Source organism: Strigops habroptila, chromosome Z, assembly GCF_004027225.2.
Source record: "Strigops habroptila isolate Jane chromosome Z, bStrHab1.2.pri, whole genome shotgun sequence".
NCBI lineage: Eukaryota > Metazoa > Chordata > Aves > Psittaciformes > Psittacidae > Strigops > Strigops habroptila.
The window spans coordinates 87081110-87102694 of NC_044302.2; the positions used below are offsets into that span (position 1 = coordinate 87081110).

A 21585-nucleotide genomic window follows, 5' to 3' on the forward strand; every position below is an offset into this window, starting at 1 on the left:
TGTAGCTGTTCATTTGTACATTTAATTTTTAACTCCACTAGTAAAGAAATTCTGTTAAGATATAAAAATAGTCCTGTAATTTTATTTTATTTTTTTTTTTTTTTTTTAAACTCTGTTTTGAATAAAACAGAGCACCTAATGGGATTTCTTCTAGTTTGGGAAGAAATGGTTCATGTGCTCTGATGCTGGCTCCTTAACACAGAGTGGTTTTGAAGCAGCCCTTATTTTGTGTTTAGAAATCATATATATATATATTTTCTTTTTAGCTTAAAGTCAAGAGAAAACTGTTGAAAAGGACAATTATACTCAGTGGGATGAATTAATGAATAGCTCTCTTGTAACAGCTATTTATTGTAATCTTATGTGCATGCAGGAATTAAACCAGCTCTCCAAAAGTACTCTATTTAATTGAAATTATACTAAAATATTTTCACAGTGGAAATAACAGGCGAACAGGGAATAATGTTATCTTACCAGGATCCGAACTATGATGCAGTGACTTATCCAAATGGATGCTCACTACAACATCCTTCAATTGGTGCTTCAGCTGCAGTACCTAATACTGAGAGGTGGTTGCTTACTTGGCACCCCATTCGCTGTGTTTCAGCTAAATGGCAAAGGTGAGTTGGAGCTGAGCTGAGGGGCCAGCTGTGTGACTCTGAGTCGTCTTGTAAAGTATTTTTGTCTGTCTAATGAAACCATTGGGGTTTAATGACAGCTGAAAGAATAAAGGGACCCAGGCCTTTGCTTCCATGATGCCCTTGCTTCCTTTCCTGAAGAGCAGTTCTGGGCAGCTGCCCTGTCTCTCGTTAGTTTCAGTTTCTGATATTGCATAACACTTCTGTTACACTGTGAATGAGAACACAAGAAAAGCTTATGTAAAAAATATGCATTTAGAAAATAATTTATTGAATCATGTTAACAAACCCTCTAATCTTTAAATTGGTAACATCTCTCTAGTAACATCTCTCTAGCAAATAATTATTACAGATGTCTTTTGCAGTATGATGCTTACTGAAAGCTGATTAGTATAATGTGCAATTTGATACCTTTCTACTTTTGAAGGCACTGATGTGAGCTGTAGAAATCCATTTTTGCCAAAATAGGAATATGTAATTAATTAAAAAAAATTGTGGTTAATATTTAAATGATATTGTCTTAGAGCTGACTGTGTTATTCCAATCCAGCATACCAGCGCAAATACTGCAGTGAATATTGTGTAGCTAAATGAGAAACTTTGGGTAGTTCCAGATCTGGGAGGACTGTACACCAACTTCAGCAAGGGCTTGAACAGCACTAGGCCTATGAAAATCTGCATGTCTTGGTATGGGAGTCACTAGAGGAAGTGATTCATGTTAAGAATGATTTTGAGTGATACGCAAAGATTCTTTATGGTCTATACTAATTTTCTTTCAGTGAGGAAAAGTTTTCTCCTGAAGTAATACCTTTTGAGAATGAACATTGGATGGAGTGTTTTGCACAGGCTTGAATATCTGTATGTCCTGTTACATTGATTGTGATAATCTTATGTTGGGTTATGTAGCAGGTTTCCAATTCATCAGTATTTCCTTTCTCAGCAGCAAACTTAATATTTTAAATACTCTGTTGTTTAATATGCAGCTCAGATAAATATGCTGGTGACACAATAGGAATCTGTAAATACTTATGGTAAGTTCTTAAAGATCTGTATTTTAACAGATGGAGAACATATGTCTTTCAGTGTTTCTGAAGAACGGAAATAGCGTTTAAAGTTCCTAGTTGTCAATGACACTTGCAGTAAGTGTGTTTCCAGAAAAACACATGGGAATTGTGGAATTGCTCAACTGCTTCAGAAACTCATAAAAGTTGATAGGATTTTGTTTTCCATTGTGCTCAGCTACTTTTTGATCCATTTAAAAACAGATTAGGATGGTATGTGGAGAGGTTAAGGATGCACCTAATACTGTTCTTTGCATGCACAATGTTTCAGTGTATATACTTGACATTCCGGTAGCCTAAATGGTTGCCCCATTGAAAGAACAGTGCTAAGTAAACGTTTATGCAAGCAGTTCATATCTGTATTTTTGTTGAAAACAAACAAAACACACACACACACACACACACACACACACACACACACACACACACACACAAACACAAAAACAAACCGAAAAAAACAAAACCGAAACAACCCCAAAACCCAAGCAAAACAACAGAAAAAAAAAACCCACCAAAAAGTTTAAGCCCTCCAGTACGCAAAGAACAGCCTAATGTTGATTCTAGCATTCTAAGTTGTATCATAAGTATATTCAAAAGAGTGTATGAAGACTACCTATATTAATACAGTCAGTAAGACTGATTGAAATTCATTGTAGGTTAGGTTTCTTAAACATTGGCTGGATTATTTTATTGCTGCTTTGAATTACAAAGATGGAGGAATAGGCTTTTGAGAAATTTTTGGAATTAGGATCTGAACGTTTGTATGCTAGGCCATGTGGGACTCTTTCTTGGAGGAAGAGAGATAGCAAAGGACTTACTACATTATGACATATATAACAAACTCTCTTGGGAATTGGGCACTCTGCTGTTCTACACCACTCCTGAGAATTCCCTGGTTCATGTTGCTCATCCAGTGGTACTTCCACTTCAGATCTCAGATAACATTGCAACTAGGACAGGATTCTTGAAGTACACGATACAATTGTTCATAGATATTTATAGAAACAAGTAAATAGTAAGCTTTTTGGATATTTGTCATCTCTTGTCTGAGGATCTTGTTTCTGTACAATCCTGAATCCTCAATTTGCATTGGTTGAACAGGACCCATCATGCTTACATTCAAATCATTCTGTTTCCCCTCTTCTAAAGTTTCCTTAATCTTTAACTCAGTGAATAAGTAATATCAACTGCCACCCATCACTGCTGCTACATAGCAAAAAGCATTACTTTGTGGTACAACGGTATTTGCTTTACAGCATGGATAAATGTAAACTGCTTATGGGTAGGAAGATTTTTATGCATCAGTGTTTTGAAATGGGTTTCTGGGTGGAAGAAGGAATTGGGTCAGTTTCACTGGACTTGGAATGTATCTATATATAGTGATTCAGCTTCAAGCTAGTGAGCTCATCTAAAACCAGGACTTACTCAGGTTTATAACACTAACAAAAATATTGTGGCCAGGACTGGGTGGGTCATTCTGCTGCCTGGGTTTTTAATACTTGGTCAGTCTCCTGATGACAGTTGCTATGTTTAATTGGGTTTTTTGACACTGAGTTATTATAATTCTTCTAATCTGTCTCGTGGTTTTTTTTTAAACTAGGTTTATTAGACTAAGTCATCATAGTAACACGTATGTTCTTTGTTTTAATGCATGTGATGATGGTAAGTCTATGTTGGAATAGAGTAAGTTCTGAAAATCCACCCACTGAACATCTTTGTAAGACAGTTACCTCAGTAATTTTTAGTATGTATGTGCATGAGAGTCTTAAGATGTTTTTTCTGCTTTGTAAGATTTTTTTCTAATTCTTTGATTAGTTTTAAGAATGTTTTCTAATGAAGCGTTATCACTATAATTGGAAAATAAATCAAATACTAAGTGAGATTACTTAACTGTGGAACTTGAGTGCCATCCTGCTAAGGAAGATGGCAAAAGAAAATTAATCCAAGAAATTTATTTGAGAGCAACAGGAAAGGAATAGAATCTTATATGTGTCAGCTTTTAAAAGGTGTTCATAAGCAAATGCACACATCCTCATCTTTACCTTGGGTGATTCTGACAAAATATTCCTTTTCTGTAATAGCTTGCTTCAAAATAGATTAAGGACCTATTTTGCTGGTAGGATTGTCTCTTTTATAGTTTTCCCCAGCATAATTTTGATTGGTGAAAGCTTAATATCTTCATACATTCAAATGACAAGATTATTTTGTGCATTTTTCTGAATGTATGACCATTTAAAGAATCTAAGTTGATGTTAAAACATGGAGGAAGAAGGATTTAAATTGAGTTTTCAGCGATAACATTGCCCTGTGAAACATCATGCTATTTGTCTGGTTGTTGAAAAGTACCCTAATACAACTGAATTAGTTTCTCTAAAAACTAAACATCTGTTTAAAAAAAGAAATAGTATGTCTGAGAACTCTATTATAGTGGTTTGTGACCTTTTCAGAATAATGCCTGCTTGTTCCTCTTTTTACTAGTAATTTAAATGTTTTGTGGGAAGTAAATAGCAAAGGGTGACAACTCTGCCATCAAAAAACCCCAAACACTAAAAACACATTGAAATCAGTGTAAAAGTAACTTGAATCAAAAGAGATTGCACAGAGTTACTGGTTACTGAAGAGATAAAGTAATTAGATGCAGGTCTGGATTTGTGCTGATGGTGGCTTGTAGTTTAAAGTCAACTGTACTGAAGTAGTCCATAAAGGATTAAAAGAGTTTGTTGTAGTAAGTACAATAGAGCTCCCAACAAGGAATACTCCCCACACAGAGGAGTTCGCTAACGCACATGCTTGTTTTGGAGGGAGCCCTTAGGGGTGTGTTCTATTTATTTCATTTCCTACAGAATACTGTTTCAAAACAGTTACTAAAGTTAAATGTCTAAGTGTAAACAAGCGTATAAAGAAAATAAATTACTGTGACAATGGGATAAAATTGAACAAAGGTAAAAATAGCAACCAGAATTTTGCTCTTGATTGGGTGTAAGGACTGCTACTGGCTTCCAGATTCATGTTTCACTCACACATCTGAATGAAAAGACAGTAGTTTTCCAATCAGCTGAAATATTTCTAGCATATGGCCTGAAATGAAAGACCTGGCGGCGTCTTTGTAAGGAGCTGAAAAATAGACCATTATGCTCATGCCATGTTGGAGCAAATAAGAGTAACTTATTCAAAAAGAAAAAAATAATATAGATTCTTAAAATGAGAGGAGAAAATCAAGTTATCTACAGTAGAAAGTGGGAGCAAGACCTTGAAGAATTACGACACCCAGTGAGTGTCTTTTTTATTAAATCAAATGGACTTTGGTCCATCATGGTGTGATATGTAGGGATCAGGGAAACCAACAATAAAGACGATATAATCAAGACAATGAAAAGAGTTCTGCAGATAGCAAAATAACCTTGCTTTTATACAAGGCATAAATAAATATAGATTAAATTTATGTGAAGGAAAACAAAATTAAAAATGATCCTGTCATGATAATGACAGCACTACAGATAAAGGAAAGTAAGACTTAAACAGGGGAAGTTTAGATTAGATATAAGGAAGAAATTCTTTACAGTGAGGGTGGTGAAGCACTGGAATGGGTTGCCCAGGGAGGTTGTGGATGCTCCATCCCTGGCGGTGTTCAAGGCCAGGTTGGACAGAGCCTTGAACCACGTGGTTTAGGGCAAGGTGTCCCTGCCCATGGCAGGGGGGTTGGAACTAGATGATCTTAAGGTCCTTTCCAACCCTTACGATTCTATGATTCTATGATTCTATGATTTGGGAAGGAGGCAAGGAGTTCAGTTCTAGGTGTGTTTAAACTAGTGAGAAGTTATGCAAGATCTGAAATGCAGTGAAAGTAGTATTTAAGAGTAGCTGCATCCTTGAAAATAAGCCTCATATCTTGTATTGTCATGCAGAACTCAAGATTATTATATTATTCAAGTATGCGGAAATACTGAAGTATGTGTTGTGCATTAAATATTGTCTATGGAATTAGAAGTATGATTGTGGATTTTTGTTAAACAGGTATAGCTGAGTCATTTTTTTAATAACTGAAAAAAACCACCTGTGCTGGACAAAACACATATACATTCAGATTTGTGTTTGTTTGAATGTACCTTGAGAAACTGATGCCGTAGTTAGTAGAAGCACTGTAATTACCACCAGGATCTGGGAGAGCATTTTTAAAGCTGCTGTCTAAATTAGTACACACAATAGTCATAAATAGATGAAAGTGGAATAATTGTCTTTTATTAGTGAGGTCACAGTTCAGTAAACAAAGCAGTAAAAATAATTAAAAAGTACAAAAGTTTTTGCAAATACTTACGTAGATGTTTTGGAATTGTGTACTGGTAGGAAATACTGAATACTCAGGATACATAAAAATGTTTAGACAAGTGTATACTTGGATTTGTTTCCTCTTATAAGAATAAACATATTAAAAGATTAATGTAAAAGCTAGCTGATATTTGCAGAGTCACTTAATCTTGATAAGCTATGCACCTCTCCACTAGTAACAGTTTGATTCAATTCACACATCTGCTGCAGGTAAGAAACTGCACACAAAAATGCAGTTGAACTGAAAGTTTTGGAAAAATAGGTGGTATTCATTACAATCTTTGCTTACAAAGCACAGTCATTGAGAACTGTTGAGGAAAAAAGGGAAAATGACATGATATAAAGCTGTGGGTTATTTTTTAAAGGTTTTTAGGTACTTCTAAATTCCCATGTACAGCCTGTTATATGGAATTGGAGAAAAGCCAAAGGACTAGTCTAGAAAAATTTTGTTTTACTTATTTAGTCTTACTAAACCAGCAGGAATATGGATCCAAAGGGTTTATCAGAAGCTATGCTTCCTGTGTGTCTTGAGTACAGAATTACTTCCTGTAGTAAAGCCTTTTTTTTTTATTTTTCCTGTACTCACCCCAGTGCTGTGCAAGTACTTTGTTAATTAAATACTGAAGATCATTGTATTTGATTCCTCCTCTACTCCATGCTCATATTTATCTAATTAATATATCGTAGAACAGTGAGATTAAATAAATGCTTTTTGCACTTCAGCAGTAGTCCTAATATGTTCTATCTAATATTATTCACTAAACTTGTGGGTCAGCTGCGATGAAAGTGGTTGCCCACACATGAGTCTTACTCTTGTGGTTGACGTTCTCATCATACTGTAGGAATGCAGTTGTCGTTTGTTTCTTATGCTGGTATCTATCACCATAACATGTGGGTGTCTGAAATCATGATCTCAGAGTGATGCAGGTCTTCAGGTAATGTGCCAATCTCACGGTGGTCTTGGAAAAATAAGGCAAGCTTTGAGCCATGTTACGTATTGTTAACTAAGATTTACAGGCTTGGTTATGGAGATTCAATGCAAGGAGTGGAATACTATGGTAACAGGCTGACATTAACCTGTACTGCTGAGTAAAAGACATTTCCACATTCGGAAACCACTTTTATTTTAATGTAGGTGACTTCATGTTTAAGTTAGGCTTTGCTATTGCAGAATGCTTACTCTTCAAATAGAACAGTCATTGTTAAGGGCTGTTTCCATGCTGCATTACAGGGATTGTTTCTATAATTATATCATGTGCACTACAACTGTATTTGGTAGATTGCAGTCTTCTATTAAAATAATAAAATACAATCCAGAAGTTTTTCAACAATATTTGCTTGCTTATTGTGTGTAATTCTCAATATATTTGTCCTTCAGTGTATTCTGTTATGTTTTTACAGAGTGTAGGGTTTGTAGGGTTTTACAGAGTGTAGGGAGGAAGGGAGAGGGAGGGACACCTTCAGAAGCAATTAATCTACTTCTAATAGAGCTGCTTAAATGGTTCAGGTGAATCACCCTCTAGCATACCTGTTTCTCTTTGTGGGCTATGGAGTGAGTCTGGGTGACTATCTGCAATTATACAACTAACTTTTAGACTAGAAAAAACTAGGTAAGATGAACCTGTCCTTAGTGATTGAAACAATGATGGCTGCCAGGGTAATTGCAGAAAACTTGCATCTTTTTCGATTTTGCTTATTCCTCCTGTTTTTCTTTTTCTGCCATAGGTCCTGATGTCTTTACATGAAATGTTCCCAGCAGTGCATGCAGCAGAAATGGCTGTCCAGAGAAACCCACGTTCCTGGGATGCCTGGCAAACTCTGGGACGTGCCCAGCTTGGATTAGGAGAGATAGCACTGGTAGGAAAATGAACATTAATATGCTAAACTTGTAAACTACATCCTCTGAGTTGCATGTGAGAGAATGAAAGTCCAGAAATACCAAGGTAGCTGCGTATCCTTATGTAACCTGAAAGTAGGCAAGGAAAATATTGTTGTTATTTATCTCCAGTATTCATTCTACTTTGTTATTTTTCACAAATGTTTCCTGTGTGGTTTTGTTGCTGGGCTTGTGGAAGACCTGCCTAGCTCAAAGCCTTTTGTGTTATATACTATATTTATGTGGTGGCTTTATGCAATAGAATAATTATGTTGACATAACTGCACATACTACATTCTGGGTACTGTACTGCTACAGCACAAAGCTAACCATAGTTTGAAGATGAAGGTACTGTGAAGACCCAGTTGATATTTGCTCAGCCTGTTAATAAAATTCTGGTATCCTGTTTTCAGTCTCACACTTCCCTGCCTCAGGTGCAGCAAACTGTGTGCTCATTCATGGTTTCCTCTGGCTCCCAAGCCCCAAATGGTAGCTGAAGTTGCTCCTTTTATTAATAAGACAATAAAAAGGCTATAATGCTCTGCATTAGCTCAAGTGTATCTTTTCTCTAGCTGCAGCTGCATGCCATGGCGCTGGCTTGGCGACATGATATGATGCAAAGAGAGACTTTTCCCCCACATCACACCACATCACATCACCCTCCACCTACAGGCTATATACCTGTAAATAATGTAACCTATATTTAGGGTAATAATGTTCTCCTGGGCAGTGTGGAAATATAGCAAGTGAACTTTTAAATTCAGACACATCCACAAAGTCATTAGAAAAATGATTCATCATGAACCCTCAGATAAAGATACTGGTTTTATTTATTTCTAATAGAAGTGGCTGTGTGCTGGTGTGATAGAAATAATTTTGTCATTCATTTGGAGTGGTTTTGCAAGGTTACAATGTTTAGACTGAATTTTCAAGAATAAAAAGAGAATTATGATTTTTTTTTTTTTTGAGGGAGAAGGCTAACAGATCATCAAAAAAGCAGTTTATTTTTAAAATGTAGTAAGGAGCAGTTAAAAAGAATCAAACCAGACAAAAAAACCCCAAAAAATAAACAAACAAAAACCCTAAAAACAAAAAACCCAACAGATTGTGAGAATAACATAAGAAAAAAGCTGTGTGTTGCAGATGTGCAGTGTGCTACCTTGTGTTGATGCAGTATCATAATATGAACTATTTAGAAATACTTAATATAAATCCATGCATATCTGCATCACATAACTGACATTATGACACAAAAGTGTCATTCCATAGCTTTTGTGGTGTAGAAGGTCAGAGTAGATGGTCTGTCCTGTCTGGATCTACAATCTATAAATCTTTTTTTTTTGTTTCCTTAGTGTCTGAAATTGTCACTGTAAATTGTGCCTGGGATTTTTAAATGAATTAGTCTCAGGAAATTCAAAGTTTTATTTCCTGCAAGGATCCTAGGTAACTGATGCCAATTATTCTATAAAAAATGCTACAGTTACTGTCATGCGAATTACAGATACTGATATACCCATACTTGTAACACTAGCAGCTCTGCTCACCCTTTGTCTACATTGGCAATTCACGTCGCACCAGTAGAATCATAGAATGGTTTGGTTTGGAAATGACCTTAAAGCTCATCTGGTTCCAACCTCCTGCCATGGGCAGGGACAGCTTCCGCTAGACCAGGTTGCTCCAAGCCCCGTCCAACATCCATGCCAGGGATGGGGCAGCCACAGCTTCCATGGGCAGCCTGTGCCAGTGTCTCACCACTCTCATAATAAATATAGGAGTGGATGTCCTGAGTTAATAGTGGTGGAGACCCAGTGTTCACATTATATTTATTTTGGTTTACTTCAGAATAGCATTTCAGGTGCTCTTTTGGAGTGCATTGTCAAGCTTAATCAGAGAGTAATGCAGTTTTTGTAGTCTGAAAGTATTCCGTGATTTAAACCAAAGCATTTTAAGTGGGAACAATCTGAGATTTTCATCAAAGCATGTTTTCAGCTGAAACAAAATGCTACTATAGGTGCTCCTGTAATTCTTATATTGACCTTGCCATCTGTGAAGAGAGAGGGAGGAGGAGTTATCAGCAGGTAGTTTGCCCTCTTAATGTTTTTGTCTGTCTCCAAGTAGGGAGTGCAGGGGTGAGTGTGATCCTGTTGATGTCTTCAGTGCTTTAGGACTGGGTGTTTCTACTTTTTCACCTTTCTGTCTTTAAGGCATATTGAACTGCCTTCTGATGAATATGCTCTCATACAGAGAAGAACGTTGGGAGTTACTCTAAAATGCAGTTAATGTTCACTATTTATTTTTGAATGAAACAGTTTTTAAGGAATCTGAAAGCATGAAGACTGGAGGAGTCTTTAAGACTAAATTAAGGTTAAATGTTTTCATAATTACTGAACCTGTGGAGGCTTCTTGACCAGGTAATCTAAGTCATAATTGTCCTGTTCTAAGTCATAATTGTCCTTTTCCTATTTGCCTTTAATTGCCATTATTTACTAATGTTTCACTGCATTGTACTTTTTACAAAAAAAACTCAATAAAGTATAAATGTCAGGGCTTTTTAGTAATGTTTGAGATTTGGAAATTAGTGCCCTTCTCACGAGCAGCTTCTTCTGTTTCTTTGTTTCATTTCTCCCCCACCAGTGCCTGTCTTCACTACCCACATCCTGCCAAATGTTCTGTTGTAAATATTTTTATTACTTCATAATAAATCATGCAGTTTTCTTAGGAAAAGACAATTTACTGTATTTTAATCTTGAAGTTTCCCAGGTCTAAAATACAAATCTAATTTATATTATGAGCTGTGTAACATATGAATTTCTTGCAAACAAAGAAAGATTTGTTTTGATTTTTATCAAACTTGTGACAGAGTGAGATAAATTAGCCCCTTTTTATTTAGCTTTTGAAAAGCTGTTTGCTCTTTTTTCTGACTTTACTAAATAGGTAATTCGTAGGTAATCTTTAAATGTGAGCAGGCAGAACTTTTTGTTTCTGTAAAGGCAGAAATTCCTTAAATTCTACAAATCAATTTGCAAGACCACACCCAAGTAAACTGCAGTGTGAATGTAGAAATACAGTCAGGCTTGAAATATTTCTCTCATTTAGTTGTGAGCATTTTTTACGATGATATTTACTGTACTGGTGATAACAACTTAAGCCATAACAATTTCACACTGGTACCTTCATTAGAACAGTTCTTCCCATAAGACAGAGTGAGCACCGGACTTTGATTAAACAAGCAAACAAACCAAACCAACCAACCAAACAAACAAATGAAAAAAAGCAGCATTAAAAAATAAAAGACCAACTGAAAGTGACTGAGTCTCCCACCTTGGAGAACTTCATAAGCCATGTGGATGTGGTCATGGGCAACCAACTCCCAGTGGCCCTGCTTGAATAGGGGTTGGCCGAGATGACCTGGGAAGGTCCTGGCCAACTTCAACAATTCTGTGATTCTGTGACTTAAGCCTACACCGTTGTGGGCTGGGGCCTCTGTGTCAAATCTGGAGTACTGAAGATGACAGAGTTAACTGGGCAGATGTGTAAATGCAGACCAGTTGTGCATGCTTTTTTTTGATGTTCTGAAGGATGTGGTTTGCTGTATTGTTACTAAGTAGTTAGTGGTTTAGCAGTCTTGAAGTGTGACACTGCATCTTGTAAGAGGAATCAAGCCCTTGATAGTATGAATTCTCAGATCAGCCCGTTCTTTTATTTCTCTTGAACGAACTAGTTCTAGTCTTTTACGTAATGCTGGCAGTTATGTACTAGCAAAGAGAGGAAATACTGCATTTTATTGGAATCCAGCTAATTAGCTAATTCTGAGTTTGAGAGAATTTTTCAAAATGTTAGTAATGTAAGCATGTAGAAACAGATTTTGGTAATCAGAAGGAAACTGATGGTTGGCTTTCCATTGAAAAGCAATCAAGTATGTGCTTCAGATTGTGTTCCTGTCAACTTGAGCGGATAAATAACCCAGGTATTCTTTTTATAGATTTAGATGAGATTAAAATATTTAATTGTGCTGCTGTGGTAATCTTCCTTATAAGCACAAAAAAATGTGTGTATTATTTTGTATTGCTGGAATATTTAACTTTATCATCCAGATTGGATGGGGCTTGGAGCAACCTGGTCTAGTGGAAGGTGTCCCTGCACAGGCAGGGTGATTGGAACTAGATGAGCTTTAAGGTCCTTTCCAACACAAACCATTCTGTGATTCTATGATTACTATCTTAATATTGTTGATACCTATTCTTCTTAAGTGCATAAAAAGAGGCAGTGCAATTTTGAAAATTACTATTTGTTGTTTAATTTTGGCCTAGAATTTCTTGTTATTCCATTTGCAGGTTTTGTGTCACACTTTAAATGGTACTGTCGTACTTATCGGGATTTGATAAAAGACATTTCTTTTGAAAATATAACCTGTGACAAGGGCATATTTCTGTCCTGCTGATTTCATCTTGTACTATACTTCTGGGCTCATCTGTAACAACAGACCTTGGCAAGGGTACTTAGTTCTTGTGAGCATTCCCCACTGGCTTGGTTGAGGCATATGTCCTCTGGCCTCTCCTGCCAGCCATCAGTCACGCCCTGTGCCCCAGGGAGACCATGACCTGAGTCACCCCTGGCAGTGATGCACCTTCATCTGCACTGCATCAGTTCTCTGCAGTTCAGAGTTAAAATAGGTAACACATCATTCAGATTATATCATATAAACTATTAGAGTGAAAATAGCTGAAAGAATTGGATTTTTTTTTTTTTATTCTTTAAAGAAATGAGTCTTTAAATACACTAAAATTTCACAAATGTCTCTATGTTAAAGGTTTCTGTACAAATTACTCATATTCATGGTAAGTAGTACAAGAAATAAGGCAAAAATTCCAATAAAGTATTATCATAGAATCATAGAATGGTTTGGGTTGCAAGGGGTGTTTAAAAGTCATCTAGTTCTGCAGTGAGTAGGGACATCTTCAACTAGGTCAGGTTGCTCAGACTCCAGTCCAACTTGACCTTGAATATGTAGATACGGGACATCTACCACCTCTCACTATTTCACACACTGTTTCAGTGTTTCACCACCATCACAATAAAAAATTTCTTCCTAATATCTAATTTAAATCTACCCTCCTCCAGTTTAAAGCCATATTCCCTTGTAAAAAGTTCCTCCCTAGATTTCTTGTAGGCCCATTTAGGCGCTGGAAGCTGCTAAGCTGGAAGTCTCCCTGAAGTCTTCTCTTCTCAGGCTGAACAACCCCAACTCTCCCAGCTTGTTTACATAGGAGAGCTGCTCCAGCCCTCAGAGCATCTTCTGGCCCTCCTCTGGACTTGCTCCAACATCCTTCTTGTGTTGGGGATCCCAGAGCTGGATGCAGTGCTGCAGGTGGGCTCTCATGAGAGCAGAGTGGAGCGGGAGAATCACCTCCCTGGGTCTCCTGGTCACTTAATGCAGCCCAGGATACAGTTGGCTTTCTGGGCTGCAAGTGCGCATTGTTTGGTCATGTCCAGCTTTTCATCTACTAGTATTATGCTGGATGCTGTTAAAACAAATCCATATTTAGGGAACGTTAAATAAAGAAAAACATTACCTATAGATGTATACCTATCTTCACTGATGGACATCCTCTGAAATAGGTCAGACAGTGACTGTCAGATGTAATATAAAGGTCTAATTCAAACCTTGGGGGCAGGTGTGAACTGCATAACTTCTTAAAACGCTCTCTTACTTTTTTTAGGGGTCACTGTATAGTGGCAATTACTGGGTCCTTATGTTACAGAAACGTGCTAGAAAAAGCGTAGTCTGATCAAAACTTCCCCTCACATTGAAAGACTACAAACCAGCAGAAAAGATTCTGCCCATAGGACAGATGAAACATTGTTTGCTACAGAATACCCTATAGTGAGATGAAATGTAAAATATTTTAAAAATATGAATTCTTCAAATATTGTAATTCAGCAAGCAAGAGAATCTTGCAGGAGATTTTATAATACTGTTTCCTATAGAAGGCCTGTAGTCCTTACATGCAGGGTCTCTTAAGATCGGAGTGCCTTTTAAAATGAGGCTAGAAATGCCGAGCTTGTGTAGTGCCACTACATTTTGCTATAGTGCCAAACAGACAGTTGGAGATTTACATCTCCATCGGGGAGAATTAAAAGTAAGACTGTTCTTTTCTTTTCTTTTGTCTTAATAGAAATTAATGGCAGTGGAAGCGGTTACAGCGTCAACATAAAATTTTATGAGGATGGCAGTTCCGTATTTTTCAGTATTACATTGCTGCTTTAAAATGAATCCCTCTGATCTTCTGCAACATTTCAAATTTACTTTCTTTTTAATATTTTATTATTTATAAAAATATCACACAAAATCTTTTTTTCCTAGTAGATTTACAAAGATGATCTTTTTATGCTGTATTGTATGAATCAACAAAGCAGTTTCTAAGCTTAATAAATGTTACCTTGTATTTGATTACTGTTCAATGTTGTCTATTGTGCATATACATAACTATATAGACAGGTTTTAATTAGGGCACATCTTTCATGGAAAGCAGATGGTGTGTGTTTATATTTTACTTTCAACAGAAATACAGAAAAAGAGCATTTAGTGTTTACTTGCAGCTCATGTATCACTGGAAATTAAAAGCTAGCAAAGTTGAATAAAACGACACTGTGTTGCAAGAATTATACTGCACTCCTCCTTCTGTTTAAATTTCAGCACGCTCATACACTTCAAAGCTGGCTGTGGACCAATCATAAAGTATTATTTTTTTTTCCTGGAACTGAAAGGCTGACTATTACAACAGCAGTAATAGTGATAGCACAATCAGCATTTCTTAAATCTGATTTGTATCTCTTGTCTGCTGAGTTCACATCATATGGATTTCATGTATTAATCTGAGCCAGCAGAAAGATGAGTTGGCCATTTCTGTCAATGCAGAAGAAAAGTTCTGATTTTTGAAATTGATTTGGATGCTTTAAGTATTTATAAATTACAACAGAATATGGCATTTGATGGTTGTTCAAACATCTTTAAAGTCTTTATAAGTAAGTTGCTAGAACTTTTCCCAAATACAATCCAAATCCATGTCATCACTGTTTTCCCACACTACAGGAAGGCTTCTGTTCATCATCACACAAGAGTTTTTCCACTCAGGTGGCCATTTCCACAACTGACCATACAGTCATAAATGTGAAATACGCACAGGCCTGTGCATACATACACAAAAGTCTGAGTAGATCAATCTTGAGCTTTTCACTGTGACTGTAACTATAAGACAATACATTGTAGATTCTTCGTCTAGCATTTTTCCAATATTGTAGCAATCTCTTCTTATTGCCGAATATCACATCTACTGGGTTAGATGTTCACCTTTTTCTTATGCTTAACAATTTCTGTGTTGGTTATTTTATTTGTGAGACTTCTCCCAACTGAGCTGAAAGACAGGAGAAACAGTGTCAACTATACTAGTATTGCTATTATATGGTTTATAAGAATATAAAAATTCTTTTTTAGAATAAATTTCTAAGTTGGGAGTTAGTTTGTCAACTTTTGTCTGTCCAGGTAAGTGTGTTTGCAACCACAAACCTGTTACAGAAAGTGCTTATCACGGGGCTGTGATTACTGTAGTACTAGGTGTGTATGTGATATGACTACATGCTAATTTAAAAGCAGCAATATTAGTGATGCATGAAATCCCAGTCAGTCCTTTTATGTATTTCTTTAAACCATATCTGTCTGCTTTTGCTTTCCCATGCAACTGGTTATAAGAGAAAAGTGGGATAGAAAACCATCTAAACAAAAATTATTCTTGCTTTTACCTTTTTAATTCCAATATTATGTTTGACATGTGAAGACTTATTTGTGCCCTGGTTGCCAGATTTGTTCATTCTTGGTACTTTCAGACAATTGTATGCACAGTTGAACTTACAGCTGAGGGAGGATTGTTCCAGATAATCAAGACTGGAGTAAAATCACTTTTGTCTTTGCTTGAATGATGTACTTGTAGTATTTTGTTGTTGTTAATTTCTATTATGAAATATGTAGGTTTTAAAGTGTCCAATCCTTGTTTCTTCCCTATTCTGTTTCTAGGCAATCCGTAGTTTCCAGGTGTCCTTACACATCTTCCCAATGAACCCTGAAGTATGGAAAGAGGACCTTTCCTGGGCAAGAAAACTATACGAACAGCAGAAGGCAACAAAGACTGGGGCAGTGCACACACTAGCAAAAGTTAAAGAGCATGCACAAGAACCAATCCCAGACTATGACTTTGAAAGTGATGAAGTTGTGGCAGTCTGTGCTGCCATTGCAGAGAAGGAGAAAGCTCTTTCAGAAGCTAAAACATTAGTGATTGTGTCTGCTTCAGGCACAGTAGAAACTGTTATTGAGAAAGAGGATTGTCCTGCAACTCCTGATGAAACCCTTTTCATCAGAGCCCGATAGGGCAGCCTTATGGGTTGCCATACTCCTTTAAGAACTACTGTAATTTATTGTATTGGGCTTCCTTTGGTTTTGTTCTTTTAAGCAATGTGAGAGCCTACGAAAGTTAAAAGAATTGCAGTTAATTTACCTTTGTAAATTGAAAAAGCAGTGACCTGAGTTATTTCATGCGTATTTTTGGAGAAGAAAGCCAAGAGCTTACGAACAAATACAATGTTAAAATGCTTAACTACATTTTAATAACTGTTTTCATCTGTATGAACTATGTAATTTTACAAGTTAATGTCTACATTTTCCCAGTAATTAATAAGCTTTTATTAAAACTCATTGAGAAGAAAAATGGGGGTTTTTTTTAAGTCTATTTCAGTCCTTATTCATTAACATTGTTTTCGTTCCAGATAAACTGTGAACTGTTCTCTGTTATCAGAAGTCTTTATTTGCTTTATGATTACTTTTCTAGGAGGAAGCTTCCTATGAAGCAGAGATGGATTGTTATTTTGCTTGTGTGTGTGATAGATCCGGTATCCAATTTGTAGTCAAATGAAATCAATAGAAGCTTTCTTGTTGCTTTCATAATTGGATGGGTTAAACACTTTCTGGTCAGATGAAAAGGAATGCTATAGCAAACAGGGCCCTGAATGCTTATTTATTACTGAATGTTTCACCAGAAGAAAGAACGTTCAGCTGAGACTGAAACTGGCCTTGAATGCTGTGCTATAGACATCACCAGAAGTAAAATGGTGGGAGTTGGAAGTAGGTATGTCTGAAGTGTATTATGTTTAGGCTTTTATTTCCTAGTAAGCTAATCTGATAAAGGGAGTCAGTTTGTTTTTCCTAATTTTTATGACCTGACATTTAAAGTGTGTTCTTAATGAACCAATTCTTCAGGATAGCATTACCCAAGTCTTCCTTTTTATCCTTTTTGGATTTTGGGTGCTGTGGTGGGTATTCACATTGTGTTAACCTAGAGGTGTAACATAGGAGATTTGTTTAATGTTCATCTTTCTTTAGGGGAAGGTGTGTGTTTGTTCCTCACATGGGCAGTTCAGAGAAATGAAGTCAGGCTGTTTCTTTTCTGTGCTGTGTGCTGAGGCTGCTCTCTTTCCACTGCCTGGAGACATGATAGAGATGGTTGCCTCCTAAACTAGGCTGGAAAAAAGTGGTCAGTGGACGAATTCTGGGGCAATTTAGGATTGGGAACATATAATTTGTACTTGAATTTGATCATGTTTTGCATGATAAAAACATTTTTGAATAATAGTTTTATAGAGAAGTGAAACCTTTTGAAATCAGTTCTCTTTGTATTTTTCATATCTGATTTCTGTTTTCAAAGTAACAAATTTTAAAAGGAAATAATGTTGCTTGAGAAGCATAATGATTTTTGCAATAGAAAATGTAATGTAGAAAAATCAGATCATGCTTTCAGTTGAATAACTTTACTGAAGAGGACACTTACCGTCTTTGCAGAACTTAATTATCCCTTTGAAAAACTTAATTGCGATGTTGTACTTCCTAAGTTTGCATTAATTTTTGCAAGATTCTTCCTGAATATATTTTTGTGTATGTATGAATTTTTAGCTCTGTGCTTGCACGTGCGCACACAAAATTTTACACTTTCTAACATCTCCCAAGTATTCAATATAATTATAATTACAGCAACTAAAATATACCAAGAAATGTAAAATATCACCATGCTACATTTTTATTTGTTCATTCAGTTCAGAAATAGATCTTAAATGCTTACTGAACAGATGTTCGATTAAGATATGGTTTGATAGATGTTTTAAATTGTCCCAGTTGAAGAACTTCTTCATCCTATTTTTCCTAACAACTTAAATAATACAATCTATTCAGCCACAGGACGAGTTAGTATGAGAAGGATTTAGATATATTTCTTCAAAGAGGAGATGTTCTCTGGCTAGAAAAGGAAATGTGCTGGAAGCTGTAAGGTATGTTTTCATTTTGAAGGAGGTCAGCTATAATACAACACATCTTTTCTTTCTTTGTGCTTTATACTTGCGTCAGTGTTATGTATTTACTCATACAGGAAGGACTGCCTCCCTCCTCTCAGAAGTCCCATGTTATCACAGAATCTGTTTCCACTGAAATGATTCACAAAATTCCTATTGACTTCTGCACTGCTGTGCCAAACTAATGGAGGGGCGTGCATCTGCACCATCAGGCAGAACGGCCAAGCTGGGTTCGAGGGGTGGTTGTTTCTATCCCTGTGCTAAATGTGTTTTCATTCTGGTTAGATTAGGCTATGAATTCTAGGTACTGTCAGGACTGTAGTGTTTTGTAGAGCGCTGTAGAGCAGGTAAATTCTTGCAATAGTGTTAATCTGAGACTGGGAAGAAGTTCAAAAATTGATGGTTTCAACTTTGGTTTTTTGTACAGCATGCCACGTTTTGCTTGTATGGGATTTTTTGGGTCTGTTTGAATAAAATACTGACTTCTCTGCTGCTTAGTGATGCCTGTTTATTCTTTGGTTATAACAGGAATAAAGATTACCATTGACCATTTTAGAATGTCACCCATTTAATCACTTGGCTTCTTCTGTCTCTGCTGAACATGTTAATGTGTTACAGTTTTGGAAAAAAAAGAAGGGACAACTTGGGAAAAATGTTTAATAAAAGGTAGTGAGTGTTTAGTGCTTTTAAACCTCCCAAGGGTATCCAAATGAGAAGCACCCAAAGGAGAAAGCCTTCCTTACCAAAAATAGGGTATTTATGAAGCACGCTCCCACTTTGCCATCGGGAATTTATTTTTATTGTTGTTCATCATCAATTGTGGCAGCGGCTGCAGCAGCTTCCATGTGTTTGCCTTCCATATGAATCATATATATTAAAATGCTAAAGTGTTGCAACATTGTTAAAGAGGAAATCTCAACAAGGTTAGGTGGATTAATTTGCTTAATTTGGCATCTACAATTAAACGTTTAAATACAGTTTTTTCCCTTTGAATCCTTTTATATCCAGTGTAAAGGAATACACAGCCTCAGAGGGCCATTCATATGCCTGGTGTTAAATAAGAATCTTAGGATACCTCCCTAGGTGCCTAATTTTTTTCTTTGGCTAAAAAGGAAGCTGAAGGTGACTGAGTGGCAGTTAACTTCAAATGCTGAAACAGGGCAGGTTAATTCCACTTTTATGGATGGATATACTATCTTAAAAAAAAATTAAACATAGTTTACACTGAGAGAGAATAAATCCTTTCTGACAATCTAGAGGGTAAAAAAGGCATGGATCTGATAACACAACAGTGACTAATTTGCTAATACCAGAAGAGATTGGATTTTAAAAGTAGTTATGGAGGGGAAAAAAGCAAATGTAACAGTTCACTCTTCTAGTTCCTGAAAGTTGTCTCAATATCTATTACAGATCAAGATTAGAGAGGTAGCATTGGGAACTTACCTGGCCGTACAAGGTAAGTGCATCCCAGACCCTAAAACCAAGGGAAAGGAGGTAAAAGCTAGTGCTGAGGGTATGTGCTTGCTTTATTTTGGGGTCATACAATAGCTGTAAAACTGATCTTGGTTTATTGGCAGGCTGCAGACACCGTGTGTTTGTTGTAGATTGGTATCACATTAACATCATATTCTTGAATGGATTGGAGTCCTTGGCCGTAGTTCTCTCCACAGAGGACTAGTTTAGAAGCGGGAGGAGCTTATGAGAATGGGTGATTGCTGGATCCTCCCAGGTGTGTTGGCCTGGATTTGAGGGTTGATTTTTCTAGGAGCTATAAGGTTTCTAGAGGGTGAATAATCATGGGAAAGCATTAGAGGTGGGGAGTGAGTTGGCTATTTGGGTTCAGAAAGCAGATGATTTAGGCTTCTCTTGGTTTCCAAGTCTGGTAAAGCTGGCAGGTCCAGAACACTACTAGGAGTGGAAAGTTCTGGTGGTAATCAGTAGTTCTAATAAGTCAATCTGCCTTAAATAGAATATGTTTGCAGTTGTCCCTAGGAGCAGAACTAAAATCTGTAGAAAGTTGCTTGGTTAGGGTGGTGGCTGGTGCCATTTGAAGACAGTGGGTTACACTGATTTTGTTAGTGCTTTGGCATTGCGCCTATGGCAACAGTTTGGGTTAGGCAGCACTAGTGTTGTAGGCAGCAGAGAGTTATAAGCTTGATTTAAAACAGGACCCTACAACCTACCCTTACCCTTATAGTCCAAGTCCGGTGTCAGTATTTCTTACACGCTAAACCTAGGGCCAGTTGTAATGCTAACTTTTAGTATTGATCAGAGATTCAAATTAATTACAAATATTCATAGAAACCACTGTCTTGAACAGATACCGACTGTCATCCTGCCTGTGGTGGGTAGATCCTCCAAACTGTGCCACAGGACATGGCCTTAAATTGAGTTAGGGCTGGGGCTTGGGGTGTGGGATGGGGGTCCAGCAGTACCTCTGGGTGGAAAGGTTGTGTGAAGGAGAGGTCTGGATGTATGGACTGCTGGAAGTGAGGGAGCGGGGCTGCCACTCACAGGACTAGCAGGATGGAGTCAGGTAGACACAATTGTGGTGTGAGAAATTCCTGAATGGCAAATCAGTGCATTTTCTGTGAACACAGAGGGCTGGGGAAGGGTTATGCAGATGTGGAAGATAAGCTGCTGCTGGGCTATATGGACCTTTGGAAGCCAGGAGTGGAAGGGAGCTATTACGTGTGAGAAGCAAAGCCCTTTGAACGTATGGGAACTACTCAGGAAAATGACCTTGTAACTTCCACGTGGCAAATTAACCTCTACAAACTTGTAGCTTTATTTTATGAGACTGATTATGCTCAGGGAGGCTGAGGAAGATAGTTCACTAGCGTGTTTGTGTTCAGCATGGAAGAGGGTACCAAAGCTGAGTGGGACTGTTGGGCAGGGGGGGGAGACTCAGTTGTCTGTCACCCTAAAAAGCCCTTTTAGCCATGCTACTTCTGAACACCCATCTGTGTTTGTTTGCAACGAGGCAGTAGAGGTGCTCCCAATTTCATCTTTGTGCACTGCCATTGCCCTGTTGCAGGCAAGTCCAGTACTGCTCAGGACACTTTGTAAGACGGTTGGGAATCCTTGAGTTCATCACTGAAGGAGTCTGTGTTAATGATGTGTACTGTGAGCCCAGTCCACTACTGACACACCAACAATGCTGTGGGCAGGAGGAAGGTCAGCTACTTAAGATGGTCTATTCTTGCTTAAAGCTCTTCCAGACCATGTGTATTTCTTGTCAATAATGATGAGAAATAAAAGAGTATCAATAAAACAATTAAAAATAATAAGCCCTT

At 37.2% G+C, this 21585-nt stretch overlaps 1 protein-coding gene across 3 annotated transcripts in view; it reads left to right on the forward strand.

Annotated features, from left to right (window-relative positions):
• Window positions 1-18841, forward strand: part of TTC33 (tetratricopeptide repeat domain 33) — a 44636-nt gene extending 25795 nt beyond the window's left edge. For 2 of the 3 annotated variants that reach the window (XM_030469791.1, XM_030469790.1), the window contains exons 4-5: window positions 7750-7881; window positions 15972-18786. In XM_030469791.1, the coding sequence (XP_030325651.1) occupies window positions 7750-7881; window positions 15972-16322 (483 nt within the window). In that variant the 3' untranslated portion in view covers window positions 16323-18786. Of the gene's footprint in view, window positions 1-7749; window positions 7882-15971 lie in introns of all 3 variants that reach the window. The other variant, XM_030469789.1, reaches the window with a different exon arrangement.
• The last annotated feature ends 2744 nt before the right edge of the window (window positions 18842-21585 follow it).